This window comes from Chinchilla lanigera, unplaced genomic scaffold (assembly GCF_000276665.1).
Source record: "Chinchilla lanigera isolate Chin_1 unplaced genomic scaffold, ChiLan1.0 scaffold00054, whole genome shotgun sequence".
NCBI lineage: Eukaryota > Metazoa > Chordata > Mammalia > Rodentia > Chinchillidae > Chinchilla > Chinchilla lanigera.
Genome location: NW_004955455.1, coordinates 7,651,506 through 7,676,667, shown reverse-complemented (window position 1 = coordinate 7,676,667; position 25,162 = coordinate 7,651,506). Strand labels below are relative to the sequence as shown.

The following is a 25,162-nucleotide window of genomic DNA, read 5'->3' as shown; positions in this document are numbered from 1 at the left end:
GAATCAGAACAAGCTTGATCTCAATACAGATGAGATTAAGAGGCGCCTTCTCTTTCTGGCTGCGAGGCCAACATGGACATGGAGGTCAGTGGTCCCTGGGGCCGTGGTGTTCTGCTCATTTCTCATTCCCTCAGAAAGGTATGGAATACTTCATCGGGCTGTCCATGAATAGAAGCTGCTGCTGCCCAGAGTCTAGCCTGTACTAGATCTGGCAGGGGTGCCCAGATGGCACGCTGCACAGATGGCAGGCAGGAAACCTGCCAGCTATGAGGGAAGAGGCATTTTATTGTCCTTTAGTAAACCAAAGGTACTAAGACAGTGTCTCCTCACCGAGTCTCTTGCTCAAACACATACTCAACTGAGCCTCAACTTCCATAGGTAGCTGTGCACAGCACCGCCATTACCTGCGCTTCACCTCACTTTGAGTCAGTAAGGAAGAAACCAGTCTTCACCATTAGCAAATCCAGGCCTGTAAGATTAAACGGAGACCCATTGGCCAAGCTACAGTTTCCCATTGCAGTTAACTGGGAGCTGGAAGTCAGAGGCATTTGCTATTCCTGTGCTGAACCTAAATTTAATTTCCACATGCATTTGCATTTATATTGAATTTTATGTTTCTATGGACAACAATCCCAGACACTGGGTTACCCAGGGCCAATGGGGAAGTCAGGCCTGATCTTCCAGCTGCACTTCCTGGTAAGGGGCACACAGAGAACTACAGGGTGTTTGAGTAAACAGCAGTGGCTGAAAGATGACGTCCTGCTCAGATCCCCCCACACTGGCCAACCCAGAGACGTTGTTGCATCCTTGAATTCCAGGTTCATCCTCACTGGCACAATGACAAGATCTAGAGTGTTTCCTTCTTTCCCTTCTCCCTCCCTTTGAATACCTTTCACCAAAACTAAGGCCTTGCTTGAGGCCCTATCCCCATAGCCACAAATAATCAGACACAAGACCATGCTCTGCAGGTGGTACTCTAACAGGATAGCACAAGACAAATAAATGAGCAGACACATATAAAAAATGGCAGATGGTTGAAGTGCGGCAAGGATTGAGAATAGTACCCTGCTTTAGAGAACATGGGCAGGATCAGGACAACCCTTGGAAGAGGAGATGCCTAAACAGAGTCTGGAGAGGTCTTGGGAAGAGGATCCCTTTTGTGACTTCTTCCTGCCCAAAGAGCTCACCTTTCCAGGTGTGAGAAGTCTGAGCAATTCATTTCAACATTTTTAGCTAACTAGCAACCTGAACTACACTGGTGGAGCCACAAAGCAGATCCTGCACCTCTAGACATGAAGCACTGAGAAAGACAGACCCACTGCTGTGCACTATTCTTCCCCAGAAACACAGAACCTAAATCTATTCCTGAGGAAACATCTGACACCAAACTGGTCTGTCCCTTTTAAAAAATGTCAGCCACAGATGAACCAAGTCCAAGGAACTGGTAGAGCTAGAAGAAACCTAAAGAGATGTGACAACCAAGTACATGACATGACCCTGGACTGGATCCTGAATCAGAGACCAAAAATGGCTAGAAAGAACATAATCACTAACTTGGGGGAAATTTGCATAGGGATAGCATATTAAGTAACAATGTCACATCGATGTGAAATCTCCTCAATGTGACAAATTGTACTGTGGGTTAGAGAACAGAATGTCCTTGCTCTTAGCAAAAACATAATGAAGTATTTAAGGGCAAAAGGGGAGATGTCTGCAAATTACTCAAACAATAAAGGGAAAAAAAGTGTGTACTTCTGTATGTACATGCATGTGTGTGTGCATGAAAGCATGCATAAAAGATATAAATGTGGCAAAATGTTTCAATCAGTGTATGTGAGTGAAGAAGACAGAGTTCTTTGTACTATCCTTGAAATTCTTCCATAAGTCTACATTGATTAGAAAACAACAACAACGAAATAAAGCTGATAAAATTTCTCCTAGGAACAGTATCATGCATGGTGGAAATGAACTGGTACAGCCCCACAGGACAGGATGGTAAAGGCAGCGTTTGTCAAGCCTTCTGTGTATCAGATGTGGTGCGTAAGGCCCTGTGCTCAAGGAGAGGCTCCAAAGCTGGGGTTAGAGGACGGCGAACACCTTGAACCCTAGACTCTCCCAGGTAGGGCACCTGATGGAGTGGTGCTAGGCTGTCTGTCTGTGCTTGGGAGTCCCCAGCACTCAGCCCAAGTAGAAGTCACATGATCATCCCGCCCACAGTAGCTGGAGAATGACTTCCACCTACAGCCCCTCTTCCCACTCTTCCTGTTACAGCACCTGATGCATGAAGCATCATGGACCCCAGGGAAGCCAGAGGAACTTAACTTTCCAACTTAAGTTCTAGTGTTCAGCAGGTTATTAAAATTTAAAAAGTTTCCAAGTGATTTTGGAATGTTATCCTAGGGAAAGTGCTGCTTGTGGTTTTTTTCCCCCAAAACATGAAACTCCATTTTTTCTGATAGGCTACTGGTTGAGTCCAATCCACTGGGTTTAAAACTGCTGACACATCACAAGAGAAAACCAAAGCTGGGGGAGGGTTTCAAAGACGGGGGATACCCACATCAACCTACAGCCTCTTGTACTCTGACTGTGGAGAAAGGAGTCTCAAGATGTGAGAATCTGGATCTCTTCTGTCCCTCAGGCCCTGGGTCCAGCCTACAGTCCAGTGTTTGCAGTCCCAGGAAGCAGAGGGAGGGGACTGATGAAAGGAAAGCCACACCTTGGAGTGCTCGTGAGGCCAAATTTGGCATTAAGGTGTACGGATGGGCCCAGGAAGGCTGGGGCTGTTGCCCAGCTTGTCAGTAACATGGGCTTCTGTATGCACAAAGGAACGCAGACTTGGGTCACCCCTTCCACTGAAGCATTTGTTTCCCTTGGGAAGGAGCACGTTCCAGAGAAAGCGTATGTGCACGGAGGCCTGGGCAACCCCAGAGTAAACGATCAGAAATCTTCAGAGGTAGACACGGGTCACACAGCCTGCCTGGCATCTGCCTTCTAGTAGCTCTACCAAGACAGGGAGGGTCTTTGTGGTCAATTCTTACACTTAGAGCCCCATCCTGCAATCTCTTCTTGGTTCCCTACTTTAGACTTAGAAATGGGTCTTTTCACACATCACAGAACCTCAGTCTGGACCACAAATGATGATCCCATAGCCCCTGCCAGAGACTTGGCTCCTTTTCCCCAGGGGCTCCTTCCGTTTCCTTCTGGAAAAGTTCTACCTCACCTGTGTGTAAGTGTGCACCCAGACCTACTAACTATCCTGTCGTATCCTGGCATATCCTGGCCAATATCAGGTATAAGGGCTAGGAGTAAGGCCCTGGACTTGATTGCTCACCCTAGGAAAAAAAGAAAAGGAACAGCTGGTCTTTCACCCTTTTATCTGAATGTGACTCTTACAGGCAGCATCCTTGAGTCCTCTTGGCTGCAGGGGTCAGTGGCTGGCCAGAGAGGCCTCTGGCCCGCTTTCCTGGCTATCCCCTCTGGGGACATGAATAAAGATCCCACAGTCACCCTACTGGATAGATTTCTGGTCAGTTTTGTCCCACCAAGCCATTTAAGAAACCCTTATTCTGTCATCTAACATTGTTCTTGGTTTTATGGTTCCCAAAGCAAGAAAATGCATACTTTCTTCTTTTTCAAAGTGACCTATCCCTCTTCCCCATCTTCTTGCTATACCGCTGTGAAGACTACCCGCCTTAGACAGCTACCTCTGTAGAGGTAAGATGACGCCACACCTTTCACCCCATCTATGTCAGAGCAGAGTCCAGTTCTGTAAGAACCAGACATCCTCACAGTACAAGGCTGTCCTCTGCTCCATGGTCCCTGGTGGAGGTACCCACCAACCCGCTCTTGCATTTCTCCACCCTGTCACAGGATGTGTCCTGATTCTTGCAAGGCACAAGGATGTCACTGTGAAGGTGACATCCTAGATTAAACATGGCTGCGGACTCTGGGAATAGCTACCTGAGCAGCTGAGGGCTGCACAGATGTCCCCTGTTTATCATTTTTCTCTGGGTCTTTTAGATCCTGTGGGCATTTTTCCAAATACCTTAATTTTTAATGCCCAACTCTCTTTTCCTCACAACAAAAATTCTCCAACAGATTCAAGGGACTTTAATCTACATAACTGCAAAAATGAAATAAAGCCCAGTTGTCCCTCAGTAACCACGGGGGACTGTGTCCCCCCACTCCACAGGGATACTAAAAGCCATGGATGCTCTAGTCTCTTACCTAAAGGGCATTTGCATGCAATATTTGCATGTAATACTGCACATAGTATTTGCATGTAATGTACACAGATCCTTATAACCCCTAGGTTACTCCCAGGGGCCCTCAAAGGGGCAACTGGGCCAGCTAGTGACTGGGAACTCAGAGCAAAACTGAATGGAGCCAGAAAAGAAAGGACATGCTGTTCACTAGATTCCAGCTGGGGTTCAAATGCTTCCCTTGCTTTGTCTCTCTCTCCAACCTGCCCTTGCCCTCTACTGAGACACACACAGGCTCATACTCTTACTATGTCCCTGTGGGCACACCCCCACAGGATGGAGGACAGGCCTGGTCCCTGCCCAGCCACCCCACAGCCCCAAGTTCTCAGCATGCTTCAAGACACGTACCAGCTTCTGGAAGAGATCGCCCACCCTTTGCTGGTGACTCCACTGCTGCACCCGGGGGAAGAGCCCGTCGTAGAACTCCTTGTGAATCTCATAGAGTTCAGGCACTTTGAAGAAGATGGTCTCAATCTGCTGGCTGGTCAGCACAGGCTGAGAAGTGGTAGCAGCGGCCTTCAAAGGTTTCATGGGCTGGAAAAGGACATGTGGGTGGCATAGGTGAGAGGGCGTACCCTTTGTCAGGTGTGTGCCATGACGGCAGAACGCCATGGTTATGTGACATATATGCCTCTGTTTTCTTTTTTTGGTGCTAGGACTGAGCCCAGGACCCTGGGCAAGCTAGGCAAGCACTCTACCAATGAGGGACATCCCCAGTCCTTTTATTTTTAAATCCCAGCAAAAATTAAAAGTTAGCAAGTAAGTCTTCCACAAGAATCCCCTGTCCCTTAGGGAGGTCCTATTTCTACAGAGGTGGACTGTTCTGACCCTCCCACAGGGTGGATGCCCCCAGGTTCCCAAGCTGACCTGGGAAGCAGACAGATCCCCTTTGGGGTGAAGGCCCTGCTCAGCCCCCTCCCTCCTCATCCTCACCAGCAGCAGTGCCTCCAGGTGGCTCAGGTAAGTTTCCTCACTGGCCAGGATTCCAGACAGGACCCATTTTCTCATCTCCAGGCCTTTTTCCAAGTCCAGTTCACTCTGCAGAACGAGACAGATGGACGTCAGCCTGGGGGGCAGAGGTAGTGGAGTAGGATGCTTGCATTAGCTCCCTTGGGGAGGAAGACAGCATGTCAACCTTTGGACTAAGCCCTGGAGAAGATTCTACCTGGAAGTAGAAGGGAAGCAAGGGAGGCTTGGCACGTACTCAGTCAGCCATGGTAAATGAAGTATCTAGAAAGTCATTCAACAAAGCTGAGGGCTTCACTGGGAAATGGGAAGCTTGGTGCTGGGATGGCTGCAAGGCCTTCTTCCTCCCTCCATCCATCCATGTCCAGTGCCTGAGACCAGGGAGTAGCCAGCTTAGCCTCGTTAAGGAAGGAAAAGACAAAGCTCTGACCTCAGGTGGGTACAGCTGGTAGAAAGCCCAAGAGCAGCCCCAACAGAGGCTGAATTGAGGGGGCACCAGAGCCCACTGCACAGCTACCCCCATACCTGCCACAGCACAAGCATGCCACCTACCACTCCTCTCTGATGCCTTCCTTGCCTGGATTCTGCCACTGCTGCCTGATCCTTGGACCCTGGGTAGCAATGCCTTCCTCTATATATCCTCCTTCCTGGCCACAAGGGCTAGAGCTGGGGTCTGCTGTCACTTGCCCATGTGGAGCCCTGTCTTCCAAGTTCAAGGTCTTTGTAGCTAACCCTGCTTTCTAGACTTTGAAGTGGTTGGCAGGATCCCTCTTGTAAATGGACTATGGCAAAGTCCTCCTTCCTGTGACTGCTCTTCTCCTCGGACACAGCTGTGCCGAGAAGACATGCAAAGACCCAGGGAACAGCCTTATCAAGCCATCTGATAGCCCAGGAAAGAAGCCTTAGAAGAAACTAACCCTGTTGACTTCTTGATCTTGGGCGTCTGGCCTCCAATGCTGTGACAAAGTAAAAATTTCTATTGTTTAAGCCATCCAGCTGGTGGTGCTTTGTTACGGCAGCCCTAGCAAACCAATAGAGATGGTGATGCCAAAGGCAACAACAAAACAGAATGAAAGGAGCCTCTCAGTTGATTTCCTGCCCACTGCCTGCTTTGCTCCCTGGCCATGGGCAGTGTCAGAGGTTGCCTGTGCCCATGGCACTACCCTATGCCCAGCTATGGGCCAAAGGGTCCCACCTGTAGTTAGTGGGAGATTTCAGTGTGGGGAGGGGCCTTGCATCCATGGAAGACGACAAAACAGCCCTGTCAGTTTTTTGCCAGTTTTCCAGCCCAAGGTTAAACCTGAAACAACTCCATCCTATGAGTCCCCAGAGCGTGGAACCTTTCTTTTGCTTCTTTCCTGACCCATTCAGAAGAAGTTACTGATTTGGACAGGATCCTCACCCTAGGAACTGCTAATATCTGGGGCTGTAGGCTTCTCTTTGGGGCTTCAGGGTAGTCCTGTGCCATGAAGGGTAATGTATAGAATCCCTGGCTTCCACCTCCCAGTGGTGAAAGTCATAAAGGTCTCTAGAAGCTGCCACGTATGGTGGGGACCAAATCATCCCTGCAATGAGAACCACGCACGGGGGGAGCGGGGGCGTGGGTGCAGATATGATGCTGAAGATGTACCAGATGAGGTGATCTCCGGCTTCATCTTGTCTTTCAAGTCTGGAGCCAGGGCCCCAGTGTGGGCCCCCTGCACCCAAACCCTACTATCCTTTTCCACTTCCTGGGTCCTAGGGAAAGAAGACACTTTGACAGAGACAGTGGACCAAGCAAGAAGAGCCTAGAGACAGGTGTCAGGGCAGGCAGTGCTGCAGAGCCTCCCTGCCCCACTGAAACCTGTGGTCTCAGACAAATGCCCTTCCAACCCTGAACCTGTGTCACCTGGGTGCAGACTGGGTGAGGGGAGTCCAATTTCTATGTTCCATCAGGGTCCCTGGGGCTTATAACACATCTTCACTATCCACTGCAACTATATATAAAGTCTTCCTGGGCCACTGTTTTGCACTGGGAATTGTGTGTGTATGCCTGCATGTGCATATATGCATGACCTATGATCACCCAAGTGTGTGTGTGTGTGTGTGTGTGCGCGCGCGCGTGCATGTGCGCAAATATGGCAGGCTCCACTTGCACTTGTGTAGGGGCAGCTATGACTGTAGGGAAACAATACCCAGGTCTCACCCATGTGGTCCCCACAGTGTTTGGAACTCAACAGTATTTGACTTAGATTTATTTCATAATCCAAGTAATGACTAGATTTCAAAGACCTGACTAGGTCCTAGTTTTGGCTGCATCTTTATGAAGCTCTGAGACCTCCTGCAGGGCCTCCAAACCCTCATCTGAAGACAACTAAGCTGAAATGCTACAACAGTTCAGCAAGGCCACTGCCTCAGGTGCACAGATGGGCAGAGCTGGAGAGCCTGACACCCCCCTCAGCCTACTGTAAAGAGCAGGGTCTTTGGAAAGCAGCCTGCAGCTGCTCCTGCACATATCCCTCACCGTGTCTGAATGCTGCTCCCATCCATGCAAGAGAAGAGATGAAGGGAACAGCAGATTCTCTAGCAGTAGCAATTGCCCACCCACCTACCCAGCCCTGCTTGTGTCTGGAGAACAGTTTCGCTACTGTGAGCTCCAGGGGGAATGGTGAGGCCCTGGGAGGCCAGTAGAGCAGTAACCCATGATGGCTCCACCCAGCATAAGATGCTGGTGCCTGCCTGGGCGGAGGCGCTGTGCCTCATTCCACCCACATGGTTTGGAAAGCTGGGAGGAAAAACAGTGCAGGCAGGATGGTGCCAAGTCCAGTTCTTCCTGTTCCAAAGGGTGGGGCCGCTCAAGGGAACATCCAGACCAGGGAAGGTGCTGGGGTGGAGAGAGGACACAGGATGAGGGCACTGCTCCTTAGACCGACAATCTTCCACTGGGACCCTGAACGGTGCTACCAGCATCAGACAGGGACAGCTCGGAAATCAGCCAACTCCAACTCACAGACAAGAGGACGGAGAGGGAAAGACCAGAAAAAAGAGAGCAAAGGGCAGGGCTGGCACCAGAGCTATTTATAATTTCAGCTTCACACGTGCCAGTTCTGCTAAAGGATGCCTGAATGCAGTTGGGGCCAGCAGGCAGAGAAGCGGCAATGGGGCAGAAGCTGGAGGAAAAGGGCAGCTGGAAAAAGGCAGCAAGATGGAAGGAAAGCACCCCCCAACTTGAGGTCAGAACAAAGCAAAAAATGAACTGGGATCATGACAGCAAGGTGGGAAAAGCTGGCAGAGGGGTCATGGTGGTTAAAACCACCGCCTGTCAGCCAGCTAGCTGCGAGGCCCACAGGTGAGCCTAAGGCTAGAGTGCATGGAGCTCCCTATATCCCTCCCTTAGTCCCTACACGTCTAGTGGAGACCACTGATGCTTGGCGCATGTTATGCTTTATATCTGGATGTTTTCCCAAAACCTCATGTGCTCACAGGTGGGGCTTTTGGGAGGTCAGACTATGGATTAGTCGACTGATGAGTTTATAGCTAAGTATGACCCTGGGAGGTAAAGCCTGGTTGGAGGAAGTGGGTAACTATGTGCATCACCTGGAAGGGTCAATCTCCCTCCCACCTCCCTTGATCTCTCTGCGCTTCTCACCACCATACCACGAGCTCTTTCTCCTCGATGCTGCTCTGCCTTGGAGCCAGCAGACTATGCACTGAAACCTCTACAAACGGTGAGCCAAAATAAACCTTTCCTCCTTTAAGTAGTGGGTGTTCGGAATTGCATCTCAGTGACCAGAAGGTGATTAAGGGTGCAAAACCCTGGCTCTGTGGGGACAGGGCGCTCCCAGTTGAAAGTCTGCAGCTAGCAGGCAGACCAGCTGGACAAAGAATGTTCTTCTGCTCTTAGCAGGGCTGTGCATTCACAAGCAGAGGGCACGAAACTGGGTTCTGTGCAGGGTTAGGTGCCAGGGAACCTATTTTAGTAAACCCTTGAGTGGACCAACTTCCAGACGGGGAGACCTTGCATGCACAGTAGGCTCCACTAGCATATAGCCTCCCCGCTAACTCACTGTCTGAATCTTCTGGGTATTCCCTGGGCAAACGGGTGCCTGGGTTCAGTGTAATCCTTACCTAACCCAGGGCCGATGCTCACGGAGAAGATCTGACTCAGAATCCACTGAGCTTCTATGTTGCCGGAGACTTCCCAGAAAGGTCCCAGAGCCCAAAAGGCAGCGGGGGAAAAATGAGAAGTTGGGGTGGGGAAGAGCCCTAGCCTACAGGGGACAGGGCAGAAGACAAATGAAAATGCCCCTTGTTCCTGGCCTCAGACCACCATGTTCTCTAGTGATTAGAGGAAGCGACAACCATGGCTTCTACAAACCAAACATTAGAAGTGAAGAAGCTGGGTATGGTGGCACACATCTGCAATCCCAGCACTGAGGGAGGACTGCCAAGTTTGAGTCCAACCTGGGTAACTTAGTGAGACCCTATCTCATAGTTAAAAAAGGGCTGGGGATATAATTCAGTGGTAGAGTGTTCCTGGGTTCAATTCTCAGTACCAGAAAATAAAAAGTATTGTATAGGTGGCAGAGAAACCAGGTAGCCAAAGCCATGCCTGTCTCTAGGGCAGTGACACCTACCCCTAGGACTTCAAACACTGCGAAGGGCACACAATCCTCTACTCAAATGCCCTCCTCATCCAGGCAACTCCTGCCACCTGTCCTGGGGTAGGTAAAATGCTTGTGACTAGAGACTCCAGAGCTGTCAAGCACAGATGTACAACCTCCTGCCAATCATGCAACATGAGAAATGTATCTATGGACTCCTGAGGGGGATGAGGAAGTGAGGATTAAGCGGGGGACCAGAATGTGAGCCCCTGAACTGGGGGCCAAAAAGTGAGGACCACATTCCATTCTGAGGAGCCTGGTAGGGTGGGAGGGCAAGTTGCACAAAGCCAGAGAGGGCAATCAGTTTCCTGAAGATTCAGAAAGTACACCAAAGACTGGCCTGGTGACGACAGCTCTGGGATTACTGTCCCAAGTTCAGGACTTACCCTATCTGTTGAGGGCTGTAAGGGTCCTTCTTGGGGTCCAAATTACACTTATGAAGCAACAAAAGGATGTGCATAAAAAGCAAGACCCTTTAAGGCAAGAGTTTTCACAGAGGATTCAGGAAGGTTTCAAACCTCATACCTATGGGATCTTGGACAAGTGTCTTTGCCTCTCCGAAATTGGGTTTCTAATGTGTGGAATGGTGATACCAGACACGGGACAAGCAGCAGTACAAGATAGCAGCACATGTGTGCGGCACAGGCCAGGCATGCAATACACTCTGGCTTCCTCTCCTATCATGTTTCATATTGAGAATCCCGCCCAGCACTGAGACAGTGAGAAATCAAACAGCACAAATAGGAAGCAGTCCTGTAGCTACGGTGTCAGGCCCCAGAGAGAAGCACGAGCAGTGAAGAGAGCACTTCACAGCACTGGGAAAAGCACATCCTTCTCTTCTTTTTTTTAAAATGTGGTGCTAGGGTTGAACCCAGGGTCTCATGCATGCTAAACTTATGCTCTGCCACTGAGCTACGTCTCGCCCCTCTCTGATTCTTGTTTTTAAACCCAGGATGAGACCCTTCCAGAAAGAAACTAAGCAGAAGGGGGAAGCTATGGTTTATCAGAGGCCAAAAAGAGACCAGAAAGACAAAAAAGGCCAAAAAGACAAAAAGGAGCAACTGCTTTGAGGCAGTGTCAATCTTCTTAACCCAGGAAGAAAGGAACCCAAGAGGTCAAAGGAAGATGCCCTTGCCCTAAAGGCAGGAAGAACACTTTTGGACCCCCAAAGCACTAAGGGAACACCCTCCATCCCTTGCCCCCTGCCATGCACCACTGAGAGCATCATAACACTCCAAGGCCTGAGTAGACCCACTGCCTCTGCTACAACACGCTGCCCAGCATGCAGCTGCTCTTGGGCTATGTCCCCCATGGGGGCCCCAACTGGAATGCATGGCAGAGCATCTATTAAATGTTCCACTACTCATTAGCCACAAGACTTTGGGGAAGCCACCTCTGGACCTCAGTTCCACAACAGCAACGTGGAGGTGACAGCAATGCCAATTCCACAGGATCATAATGAGGGTTAAGTGAGAACTCATGAGAAAGATCCTGATCAAACAGATGGTGCCATCATTAGGACCTCCTCTGTTAAAAAAGGAGCAAGCAGACTTTCTAGAGAACAGTATCAGAGGCCCAGAAACTGGCCCAGCACAGCACCATGGCTGGGGCCACCATGGAAGTACACAGGTGGTGGCCTCTGGCATGAGTATCCTCAGCTTCAAGACCAGAAGGTGCCTGCCTCCTTCAGGATCAGCTTAAAAAGTGTCTCACAGACTCTTTGATAAAGGCATCTAGCAGACTCTCCTTTTACCAGATGCAGGGATGAGGACGGAGTTTTTGGAAATTTGTCCAACTTTCAAACCAAACCCCTGGCAACTCTATCACCCCTGTGCTTATGCCCCTGAACAACTGGCTGCACTTCCGAGCGCCTCCAGGAAGACAAAAGCTGGCCCAGAGCCCAGCTGATCCACCTCCCCACCTCCATTTCACACCTGATCCACACGGGACAGGTGCATCTTAGGGACTCACTGCTTTGGTCGGCTCCAGGGCTCCTGAGGCCAGAGCATCCCGGCTGCCCCTGCTCTTGCTGCTGAGGTGGGGGGAGGAGGAGGGTGAGTCATCGATATATGGCAGCCCATCTTGGTGCCGGCGCTGCTCTTCAGCCCGGTCTGCGGCGCAGCTGTATCCAGGTGGTGTTCCAAACGAGGCATCTGTGTGTAAAGAAGCAGCCTGTTATCAGAGATAGGAAAGAGCGCTGGGAGCTGTCTGTTCAGAAGCACCCACACTCCACTTGTCCAAGAAAGCACCCAGGCTAGTACTGTCTCTGTCTCACAGGGACATCGGACAGGCTGACACCATCTTCACAACAGACTGCTCAAAGACCTCACAAGGGTGAGGAAAGAATCCAGTGCAGCTCACTCCCCAGACAATACAAGAATGGGTTTTCAATTGCTTGCTGTCAGGAATGGTCCTTCTATACCTGTTTGTGGGGATGTGATGAAGAAGACCAGGGTCACTGGTACAGACTGTTGGGAAATTCAGCAGGCGCCCCATCTGCTCTTGGGGGTCTCCCCATCCTGGCTACTACTTGCAATCTGAACAAAGCTTCTTGGTGGGTCCTCCTGTGGATATGTAACAGAGAGGCACTGGCCTTTGTGGTCAGTGGCTATATGTAGACACCTGAGACACACTGTGGGTCAGTGTAGCAGGCAGTACAGTGCCACACACAAGACTGGGCAGCCCAATGGTTCTCAGCCTGGGCCACTTGCTAGAATCTCCTAGAAGCTCTTTGAGTCACCAGGGCCCAGGTCACCCCTACAGCTTTGGATTCAGCGAGTCTGTGCTAGGCCAAGCTACATTGCATTTTTGAGGATCTCCAGATGACTGTGAATAGCAGCCAGGGCCTGGGGACATGTAAGGTGTGAGAACCTGGGAGAGGCAGAAACACACAAGAAGGCTGGAACACTGGCCATGTATGGGTGCTTCTTAGCCTGAGACCACAGGCTGGTATGCTGGCCTGAGTGCAAGCACTGACCACCACAAACAGTGATTCCCCTGTAGCCTGCCAGTCCCAGCCCAGAGAACCACGGCTGCAGCCCATCCTCAGCAGACTCACAGCCCACCTCTCAGTCAGCCCGCCGAACTCCCAGACCACCTTTTCCCCAATCAAAGTGACCCATGAGAACAGAGTAGCTTATTCTACACGGGTTTACCTGCCCTTTGGAACTGTCTAGTTACATTCTTCCCGAAGACACCTGAAGACAATGAACCCCTCCTTCCAGGCTCAATGACAAAGCCCTTGGCCACCTGCAGCTCCCCATACCCCACTGAGAGTCAGTTTTCCAATCTAGGGGACCCCTCACTATAGACCCATCAGCCCACAAAGGCCCAGGAGATTCCCAGCCTCTCGTGATGATCTGTTTTCCACTCTTTCCAAAGGGCACCTTCGTGGCCTGCAGGATTTCTAAGCAATCATCCCAAAGAGCACATTTCATTCTGACCATGCAAGTAGCCCTGCCTGATGGTCACCACTACAGGTGGTAAATCGTTGAATTCATAACTGCCACCAAACATCCAGGTCATGTAAGCACGGGGCCACCCTCTGCCTTGTGGAACAGCTGACCCAATAATCCTGACAGGGATTTCCACAAGGGCAGCTGAGAAGAAACTGTATGGCTGCAGGGACTGTAGGCTAAGTGCTGCCTCCAGCTGTGAGTACCCAAGGGAGGTCAATGTCCCAGTTTCTATGTTTACCTCTGCCTCCCCCACATTCTCAGACCTGTGTCACAGCAGGAGTCATCGCTCTCTAACAAGTGTCCCCAGCCCTGGCTACATGTCACTATTATATGCGGAGCTTAGAAAATAAACACAGCTGGGCCCAATACATGCCTTCCAAACCCAAAACTCTGGGGGCACATCAGTGGCTCTGGACCACCACTGGCACTGGGCCTTGTGGCTGTAAGGACTTCCCAGGATTCCAGCCAATGTCCAGGGCAAGACCCACTAGGCCTCCTGATCGGCATTTGTCACAGTGCTGACTTGCAGTATGTCCCAAGTGTCTGCACACAGCTGATGACTACAAAGGCCAGGCCAAGGTCTGCCTCTTTCTATGTGTGTCCACAGGAGGATGCTACCATGAGGTGTGGTGTGTTCTAAGTTGCAAATAGTAGCCAGGGCAGCAAGACAAGAACAAGGTGGGCTTCTACCAAGTCCCCCCAAAAAGCCGTTCAAAGGACTCTTGTCTCCTTAGCCATCAGGGTGCTCTGGGTACCAAGGTTACAACCCTGACTATTGATGCTCTACTCTGATGGCTTTTGGCTTTTGCCTTCTAGCAGAACAGTGTGAGACCAAAGACAAGTTCTGTCTCTTCCTCCCAAGATTTTATGAAGACTAAGTCAGCTTCCTCTCAGCATCTCCAGGGAAAGCTGCAGAAAATATGCAAAACCCTGTTAATGCAGAAGCCTAACCCTATACCTAACCCCCAAAATGGGCTTGACTTTAGCTTCTATTTCAGGGAATCACAGATTAACACACAACACAATACAACAAAACAAAACAAAACAAAACAAAACAAAACAAAACAGCAGCCTTCATGTTCACTCCAAATCTGTAACACACTACAGTAGCTTCTACTGAAAGCTTACTCATCACATGGAGCTTCTTCCAAAGGCTACCCAGGCCTTGGGTGTGGGTTTCTGCTTTCAGGTGAGGAATCCAAATGGTTTCCTTAACTCAAGACTCATCCTACACGTAGGGCAAGTGGGTGGTTTTCAGAGGCATGTGATGAATTTCTCAGATGTGAGGTTCTGGTCCCCACCCCAGCTGCCAGTTCTCTGTGTGAGACAGGGCTGGCCACTGAAGTTTCAGTTTTCTGATGTTAAAATCAGGTGTGTGAGGTCTGGGGCTGTAGCTCAGTGGCAGAGCACTTGCCTAGCATGTGCAAAGCCCTGGATTCAATCCCTGGCACCACAAAAAATAAATTTTTAAAAAATCATGCATGTGAACTAGGTAAGTGATAAAGACCCAGTAAGCTCTAAACTGTCACTGTTACCATCTGAGAAGGACCTACCACTACCCTCACCTCCAACCAGGCTAGTCTTTTCCAACACCTTCCTCAGCTGGTGCGCCCCTTCCCACTCTTGCCTCTCTGCATCCGGCTTTTAAAGTAGCCTAGAATCACAAATGTTCACTAAACAGTCGAAGAACCTTGAAATACTTTTACTTTTTTTCTGATAATTCCACCCCCACCAACCAGGATTGGGGGTTGAATCCAAGATTTCTGCACTGAGCTACAATCCCAACTTGCTAAATTGTTAAGCTGCCCAGGTTGCACTTGAAATTGCAATCCTCCAGCCTCAGTCTCCCAGTGCTGGCATTACTGGGATGTACTACCACACTCAGCTTCCTGGTGAAATCTTTAAAGAAGCCCACACAAACCTTGTATCTGAGTGCTGCCCCTGATTTCCTTGTCACCACTGACACATCCCAAGGTCAAATCAACACCTGTAGACAAGCAACTCAGTAAGAACTTTAGTCACACTTGAGGTCCCTGGGCTCACCCCAGAGGAACTTCAAGATTCCATGTTTGTAAAATAATGTGATGGTTTAGCAACCTCAGGGCTAAAACCTGATCGGAGAATCAAGTATCCAGCAAGTGTCAAGTGGGCCCATCAACTGATGTGGGCACTTCACCCCCACCAGGTGAGACTGAAGGGATCACACTTCAAAGCCAGACTGCTGAGTGATTATGAGAGTCCCCAGGAACTGAAAACCAACAGTGTGTGCCTACTCTGCCCAGATCTCAAATGAGTACCTGTATAATTATCTATCTCCAGAGGCCCATTCATGCCTGCTGTGTTCCATCTGAGGGCTTCAGCCCACCGTCTCAGCCCACCCAGGTGCCTCTAATCCACACTTGCTACCCTTCCTTTTACCTCCCCAGCCCACCCAGTACAAATGTGATGGGGTAAGGTGGGGTGGGTAAAAAGCCCACCAATGTCCCTGTTCTGACCAACACATGGTCTGCTTTCTCACATGGCTTGTAAACTATACAAAGTGGTCCCAAACAATACGAAGGCCCCCTCCTCTTGAGCATAAACCATATTTTTTAAATTTTTTTTTTTTATAAACCATATTATTAAACCACACCATTGAGAGATTTTGAAAGCTTCAATCTCCCAAAGACCACAGCCAAAGCTGGGGCTCAATCTGTCTCCCTGCTCCACCAGAAATATTCAGTGGGAAAATCTCTCTGTGCAGGACTAAGGAACTGGGGGGGTCACATCAGCTGCACCTTCCACTCCAAACTGAACCCAAACATGGAAAGCAGCAGGCTTTCGGTGGGAGGCTGATGGAGATGAAGTCCTTCCTATCAGGTGAACACTAACCCACCCAGTAAGGGGCAGGAAGGAGAGCAGGCTGGTCAAAGCCCAAGGCGCTATAATCCAGGGCTACAGCCAGCCAAGGGTTTAGCAGGTCGCCTTTCCACAGTTTGTTGCTTAGCAGCCACAATCTCAAGGCTCTGCAAATCGATTCTCCGATGCAAAGGGGAGAAGTGGGGATAAGACCAGTTGGGTCCTGGTGAACCCACACTGGTGCTCAGGTCACATCTTTTTTATCTCAAGAACCACAGTGGTTTTTAAAAAATTCTTCAAAAACTTAAACACAGAATTACCATTTGATCCAGCAATTCCACTCTTATGTATACACCTTACAGAACTGAAAGCAGGGATTTGAAGAGGGACTTGAGTTCCTAATAACATTATTCGCAATAGCTAAAATATGGAAGCAACTCAAGGATCCATAAAGGCATGAATGGATAAACGAAGTGTGGCATATGCATACAATGGAGTATTTTTGGCTTTAAAAAGGAAAGTCGAGTTGGACACGGTGGCATATGCCTTGTAATCCCAGTTACTTGGGAGGCTGAGGTAAGGAAGATTGTAAGTTTAAGACCAGCCTGGGATACTAGGTGAGATTCTGTCTCAAAATAAAAAAAAAATCCTGAAAAGGATTGGGGGTGTTGTTCAGTGGTAGAGAGCTTGTCTAAGCATATGCAAAACCTTAGGTTCAATCTCCAGTACAAAAAGAGGGGAGGGTAACTCTGACACATGCTGTAACACAGATGAACCTTGAGGACATTCTTCTGTTAAGGGAGAAAGCCAGAACAAATACTGTATGATTCCACTCACATAAGGTACCCAGAGCAGTCAAAGTAGAAAAAGAAAGCTGAAGCACAAGTTCCCAGGCAGTGCACGCAGAACTGAGCAGCCATGCACAGAGGCTCTTCTGGACTGGCACACAGCAGGTGAGGGCTGCTTTTTTTTTTTTTTCTCCAGGTACCAGGAAATGAACTCATGACCTTGTGCTTGCCAAGCAGGCTCTGTGCCGCTGAGCTAAATCCCCAGCCCCTAGGGCTGCTTTTATTGACAGCTGCTCACATCCTTTGGAAGGTAGGTATCAACTCTCCAGGAGAGGCTTTGAAAACTGTGGCCAGGACTGAAGAGATCTAGGCCTCACCAAAGGGCAAAGAGAATCCACATCTAGGGCCAGCTCTGGACCCCTTGGTGATCCACTGCCTAGAGCTGCTTCCTAGAACTTTGTGTACCAAGAACAATCTACACTTCAGGAAGAGGTTGTGGATTCTGAGGGTGGGTACTGAACCTAGCTCCTTTATTCTGCAGCAGTACCTTGTTACAGCCTGGGAATACCTGTAGCACTTTCAGGTATGTCTTGTGAGTCTGCATGGTGCTGAAAATATACACACACACACTCTGTGAATCTGCACAACCACCTTAGTAGGCATGAACTTCTAGACTTAATTTTCAGACAGGGAAATTCAGAGCAAGGATCAGGTACAGGTTGACTGCATTTAAGTCTGTCTGCGTGACTGTTGTAATTAAGAATCTTAAAGTACATCTAAAACAACAACTGGGCGTGTTGGCACTCTCCTGTAATCCCAGCACTTGGAAGGCTGAGGCAGGATTACAGTGGATTCAAGCCTACTCGGCTACACAGTGAGTTCAAGGCCAGCCGGGAATACATAGTAAGGCTCTGTCTCAAAAAACTAAAGTCAATCAATCAATCAAGCAATCCATTCATTCATTCATTCATTCTAAAATTACACTGAGGTGATGGTTGCACAACTGTGTGACTGTACCGAATACACTAAGACTGAGAGCACCCCTTCAATGATTAGGAGAGACACAAGATGGAAATAAAAATTTTTGCTAGCTACAGGTCCTGGGGAGGTAAACAGCATGGCTGGAGTCCACAGACAGCAGTCAGGAAGTGTGTGGAAAGAAGGGCAGCGGAAGCTGATGTGTGAGCACAAGGTGTGCAAGCGTGAATGCTGCCGAGAGTAAGACCTGCAGGCCAATACTTTATTGGGTCCAGGGAGTTGCCAAGCAGGTTTCCAATACGAGTTTTAAAAGGTGAGTTTAAAGAAAGCAGACACGAGTTCCAGGAGGTCACAGCAGGACAGAGAGGCAATCACCATGGCATATCTACACAGTCCATGCAAGGGTGTGGGGCTCAGTGGGGCGAGTCCAGCAGGTTGTATCTAGCTGCCCCATGACCACCCAGGGAAGTGGTCACCAGGAGGCGGATGTATAAGGCAGATATCTGGATGGACCACACTGGGGAACTGGGAGGAGGTGGAGAACTGTGAACTGTTGAGGGTGACTGAACCCTGTTCCCGAGATAAGAGAGTCCAAGTTACACTAAAAATGGATGCTGAGGGCCAGGGACATAGCTCAGCAACACAGTGCCTGCTTGGTAAGCGCAAGGTCCTGAGTTCGATTACTGATTTTAAAAAAAAAAAAAAGGATGCTGAAGCAATGTAAAATTATAATTCTCTGCAGTGACCTGCCCACTCAGTCACTTTCCAAACACATTCTGAAGAGAAGGTATTTCTAAAAGCCTGTGCTGATAATCAGCAAGATCTCTCCTAGCTATACAACCCAAAAAAACCAAAAACAGGTATTTAAACAAAACCTGCACTGGAATGTTTGCAGCAGCACTGCTCACAACAGCCAAGGAGTTAGGAGTACAGCTCAGTAGCAGAGCACTTGCCCTGTATGCACAAGGCCCAGGGCTCAATCCTCAGCACCACAAAAATAAACATAAATAAATGTGAAGCTACACAACGGCCAAATGTCTCAAATATCCATCAAGCGATGAACAGATACCGGCATGTCCCTACAAGGGACTACCACGCAGCCTTAAAGCGAAGAGGTTCTGACATAAGCTACAACATGAATGACACAGAGTATTATATTATTGAAAGAAGTTGGTTACGACTCTAGTACTTATATGAAATGTCCAGAATAGGTAAATTCACAGAGACAGGAAGTCAGTGACTACTACTTGATGGGTATGAGGTTTTGCTTTTGGGGTGGTAATGAATTTTGGACCTAAATATGTAAAGTGGTGACTATATAACATTGTGGGTATATTAAAAGTCACTGAATCGCTCACTTTAAAATGATTAATTTTATGTTACATAAAATTTACCTTAATTAAAATAAAATGCTTAGTGGACCAGCCAGGTGTAGTCCTAGCTCCTGGAAGGTGAGCAGTGCTGAGGCAGGAGAATCTCTTGAATCCAGGCATTTGAGACCAACCTGAGTAACACAGTGAGATACTGTCTCAAAAATGAATAAATGAATGAATGAATAAATAAATGCCCACCTGGTTTCCTCTCTTAACCAGGGAACCTGGAACATAATCAAGAACATCATCTAGATGAACTATCAGTACTGCCTGGTGCCACAAGTGGCCACTGTATGTTCTGAGATATGTGGTTGGTTTTGGTGGTTTTATTTTCCTCTTGCCAGGCTGGTGGCTATTCTTTCTTGCACGGATGCCAAGTGAGTCAAAATTCTTTGTAAGAGCTGTTTCCCACCTTGTCAGCCACTATAACCTGGTGAGAAGCCTGTTGTCAGAAGGAGAGGTACAGAGTACCGCAGGATCCTGGGGCTAGGGATCAGCCCTCACGCTACAGCCTCAGTGATGACATCACCAGGTCAGTACCTGACAATGGAAAGCCCCAGCTGCCAGGGCAGGGCAAAGCCATGGTCATGAATCAGCATGTGCTACACAGAACACTCTAAGGCTGGCCAAGCCCTTGCCACCACCCACACAAGCTGGGAGGTGCTACTTGAGAAGGGCCTAAGGCCTCTGTTCTCTCGGCAGCCCTAGTCTCTCTGAAGGAGGAGCTTTCTTGGAGGAGATAGGCTGATCCATACAACCTGCCTTCTTATCTCTATCCGCTCAGGCTCTGGGTTACAGCTGGTTGGAGAATGAATCACCAGAAGACCAACTTTGCTGGTGACTTTTGCTTTACAGACAGGTTGCCTCATACACGTGCCAACTCCCCATGAGGAATGTGATCATTATGTACTGCAAACATGTACTAATAAAAAATAAACACTGTCATGGAAAAAAAAGGATAGGGCATCTTCTTTTACTAGCTGAATGTAGCCCCTATGTTGGCAGACAAGAAAAGCTCCTATATCCCAATCAAGACCCAGAACACTGTCAAAGGACATTCTTCAGTCTCCAAGGATACACCTGGACCTGAAGTCCCCAGACTTTCCAGAAAGGAAAGATAATCTGATCCTCTGAGCCTCGGGCTGGAACTGCCAGGTGCTAGGGTGGGGCAGGCAGAGACTGGAACCCCAGGGTAAAAGGCTCTTGGCCATGGGATGATGATATAATGATTGTTCTTTGGTCCAGCCTCAACTTCTGATGACAACAGGTTCTGAAAGATTTCTTGGTGTCCCTGACCATTTAGCCTCAGACCAAAGTACTTACTGAGTACCTATTATTCAACTAAGGTGCATAGGGCCCCTAACACCTGCCAGGCACGGTGCTGGGTGTGCAATAGTACCACACCTGCTCTTGGGAGCCAGCAGAATTTCCTGAGCCACATGACATGTACCTCAAGGCAATCATGCCAAGGCCACCAAGAGAGGCGGCTAGGCCCATATTCTTGAGGAAATAATTGCACAGCGAAGATGTAAGGAAGGCATGACAGAGGCGGACACAGGCTCCTCCTCTGGAACAAAAAGGTAAGCAGGAGGGTATAGTGAATGGTGAACCCCCTAAAGAACATGTCCATGGGGCCAGGGGGTAGCTCAGTGATACAATGCTTGCCTAGTATGTGTTGATCCCCAACACGGGGAGTGGGGGTATATTCCATGTCCTAATCCCAAACCTGTGAGTGGGACCTTATTTGGAAAAAGTCTTTGCAGATGTAATTATGTTAAGGAACTCAAGATGAGATTCCCCCTGGGTTATGCCATTACTACTACTATGGTGTATTTTCGCTCCCACGGAATACTCCCAACATCAGATATATAAAATGTGTGGAGTTTTCCTCTATACTAAGCAAATCTTGGACTTTCTGGACACCAATTAGGTCTCCTACAATTTAATTCCATTCTGACACTAACTACTTCACGATGGTGTCAGACCCCAGGGGTGAAGGTTCAGTCCTGCATGGCTGCCTGTCCCCACTTCGATCCAGTGTCTGGGCCTCTGTTACTCTCTGACCAACCAGTTATAAAGCTCCGTGTGTATGTGCGTGTGTTTCTACCACTCTTTCCTTCGGTTTCGTAATTTACTAGAAAAGCTCACAGACCTCAGGAGAGCCTTTTTACTTACATTTATCAGTTTATTATAAAGGATGCAACTCAGGAACCGCCAAATGAGAGATACACAGGGCACAGTATTGAGTGTGAGTGTGTGCACACGTGTATGCGTGCATGCGGGGCCTCTATGTTCCCTGGGTGCACCATGCTTGGATCACCTCTGTTATTTACAAGCTCTTTGAATCCCCTTTTGTAGATTTTTTTATGCAGGGTCCACTAGGTAGGCACAACTAGTTAACTCATGGGCCACTGAAGAGTAATACAATCTCCAGCCTCCCCCAGAGGTGGGGCTGAAAGTTAAACCCTTTAATCACAGGGTTGGTTCTTCTGGCAACCAGCCCCATCCTGAAGCTATCTAGGGGCCCATCAAGAGTCATTTCATTAGTATGAGATAATTGAAAGGAGATTGTTACAAATAACAAAAGGGAGATGCTCCTATCACCCCTGTTACTCTGGAAATTACTGAGGTTTTAGAAGCTCTGCTGTGAACTAGGACAAGACCAAATATACTTCTTATTATATCACAGTTCTCATACTGATGGACCTAAACCCAGTGGTAAGTATCTTTAAAAGAAACTCAAGAGACAAAGTCACAGGCACAGAGGAAAAGGCCACATGAAGACAGACAGAGATTTGGCATCATGTTGCCAAGGAATATCTGGGGCCAACAGAGACTGAAGAGGAAGGAAGGAGCCTCCCTTAGAACCTCCAGATACTTGATTCTGGACTTGCACCTTCACAACTGAGAGTTAAATTTCTGTTGTTTTAAGTCTCTTGCTCTGTGGTAATTTGTTATAGCAACCAGAAAACACTAACGCAGACGTAGCCCATGGCCTGCATACAGGTGTCAGGGAGCTGGAGGACCAAAAGGGCTCAGCTCCTGGGAAAGATTCAGAAACACTGTACAGGGGGCTGGTCTGTGAGACAGAACACCACTGAGCCTGCAAGCAGCAGAGACCAGCAGAGAGGCTGCAAGTAAACAGCTGCTGGGCCTCCTGGTGCTTATGTTAGGTAAGAGGCTGGTGTGTTTCCTGTGACTGTTACAAACACCAAACACAATGAACTTATAAAGAGGAAAGGTTTGCTTTGGCTTACAGCTTTAGAGGTTTCAGTCCATGACCAATTGACCTCATGGTTTTGGGCTTTCGGTGGCACGTTAAGTACATCATGCAGGAGTGCATGGTGGAAGAAGCCCACTTCATGGTGGCTACCAAGCAGAGAAAGAGGAAGAGGCCGTGGTCCTGCTATGGGCCAGGGCTTGGTTAGCCCTGAATTCAGCCCCAAATGTCTGTATTTCTGGGTCTACCCTCCTGCCCACACCAAGTAAAAGAAAAGCCCAAGAAAATGGAAAAATGAATTTATTTATAGTTCGGCCCAATCAAGAGGGCCATTAGTCTGGCCCCCTTGACTATACAAAAGCAAAAGGCACAAGGAAATATGTAGATTTAGCCAAGCTTTGGCCCAAAGGGTGGGGAGTGATGAATTCTCCTCGGTGGCAAAATGGGGGCAGACTGGAGGTGGGGGAATTTACAATTTTAGTATGAGGAAGCTTGGAGAAACAGCCTATCTTTAAAAAAAATCCTAACTTTTAAAGATCCAGTTTACCTTCTTCATTGTAGTCCCCAAATCCCCTTCAACATGCCCCAGTGATCACTTAGTCCCGTCTCTTGAAGGTTCTACCTCTTTCCAACAGCACCAAACTAAAGACTAAGCCTTTAATAATTGTCTTTGGGGGACGTTCCACCCAGATGCAAACCACAGCAGCTCGAAGGGGACATGCTGGGAGTAAGAGGAGGGACAGAAAGAACTAATTTGGTGGGGAGCCTGGGACTCTAGGCAAGGCCTCAGTACATGATTTAGAAGGTGTCAGAGGCCACAAGGGTCTGAAACAAGGGGAGGTCCTGGGGAATACCGGGGAGTAAGCGACACTTTGGCAGCACATCTGGGTATGGCAGCAGAGGTGGAGCGAGGTCAGAAGCTTCTGGGATGGTCACTCCCACTGGGCCTGGCTGATGAAGATTTAAGTGGATGCTGAGTTTCCAGCCCCAAAGGCACAGACTTGGCAGCATGGAACTGACCAGAAGAGTCCCTAGGAAGAAGGAGGGAGATGTGGGGCAGCAAAGAGAGGCAGTGCTCTCAAGGATGGCAGGGAATGTAGCTCAGGGGTACAGCGCGTTCTTAACATGTCTGAGGCCTGGGTTCAATCCAGACCATGTGGTGCACACACGAAGATTAGGGCCATGATATGGGTGCAGGGTGGAAAATGTGATCTGATCAGATTGGTGGGATTCTAGGCGCTGGCAAAGGTGCTTGGCTAGGATCCAGTCAGTGCTCACTGCCCAGTTACAGGTCCTGCCTTTCCACTCCAAGGAGGAAACCGAAGGGTAAGAGAGAAAGGAGAGTGGGAGAGAGGAGCTCCCTGAATCTGGCGGTCATTACGACAAATCCAGGCCCGGGCCCAGCCACAGGTAAATATTTACTGGACAGGCTTGGGAGGGCAGGAGGAACCACCCGCTTTCCCCACTTCCATGAGGCACTGCTACCCCTGCAGGAAGCTTGAAGAGAGGAAAGGGTGCACGTTCACACATGTTCAGAGCAGTCCCACTCAATAAAGCCAAACAGTGGAAGCAACCCAAGCATCCATTAGTGGATGAATGGATAACCAAAATGTCATACATACATGCAAAGATATGTATTACTCAGCTTTTTAAAAAGGGAAGTCTAACACAGGCTACAACATGGATAAACCTGGAAGACATTATGATAAATGAAATAAGCTAGTCACAAAGAGAAGAAGTCATCCCTCTGAGGGGATTTCTTACAGGACCCCAAGGATACTGAATTCTGAGGATGCTGTACATCCTTTGGTATAATTTTTTGAGGTACAGCGGTTGAGTGCATACTACCACTGAGCTCCCCTGCATAATTTACCACAATTTAAAAATTACTAATGATCAGCTAGGTTTTGAAATTAAAAAAAAAAAAAAAAAAGGAAAGTGTAGCATTATGGGTTGAATTGTGTTTCCTCCAAAATTCATATGCAGTCCTAGCCCCTAGTACTTATTAGAAGACAGGGTTTTTATAAACCAAGTTAAAATGAAGACACTAAGTTGGGAGATATGCTCACCCAAATTTGGAGATATGCTAGCATAAGGGAAAATACCATGTGGACATATGAGCCAAGGATCATTCTTCCTCACGATCCTCTGAAGAAACCAATCTGCAAACACCTCAGCCTCAGACACTTTGCCTCCAAAACTATGAGACAGTAAATTCCTATTGTTCAAGCTATAGACTTCACGGTTCTTTGTTCTATTAGTTTGCATTAGCAGACTAATGCATGTTGGCACTGTGGAGATGAGACACCAGCACTGAGGAGGTGCTTTCCAGTTATCCACCTGCTCATAGAGACAGGACTCCAGCCAGCCACGCTGTCCATGTAGAGTGTCAGCAACATCCCCTGAGCACCACAGCTAGGTCTTACAGTAGATCTTCTGGTCAAGGATAGCTCCTGGAGGCTCACAGGTCTTGGCATATACCCTGGGCTGGATCTCCAACTTCAGACATCTGGGGATGAACTAGGGTCAGGGCACTGCAGTAGCAGGGTGATGTTCTATATCTGGCACCAGAATTTAAGGTGCACCAGATGTCAACAGGTCAAGGAAGAAAGGAGTGGCAGAGTCTTCAAGTCTAG

At 48.6% G+C, this 25,162-nt stretch overlaps 1 protein-coding gene across 1 annotated transcript in view; it reads right to left on the bottom strand.

The window, feature by feature from the left end:
• Window positions 1–25,162, bottom strand: part of Bcr (breakpoint cluster region) — a gene marked incomplete at its 5' end in the record, with an annotated part of 128,593 nt that overhangs the window by 50,719 nt on the left and 52,712 nt on the right. Inside the window, 3 exon segments of the mRNA XM_005396371.2 lie at window positions 4,611–4,796; window positions 5,196–5,300; window positions 11,843–12,024. Of these exon segments, the coding sequence (XP_005396428.1) occupies window positions 4,611–4,796; window positions 5,196–5,300; window positions 11,843–12,024 (473 nt within the window).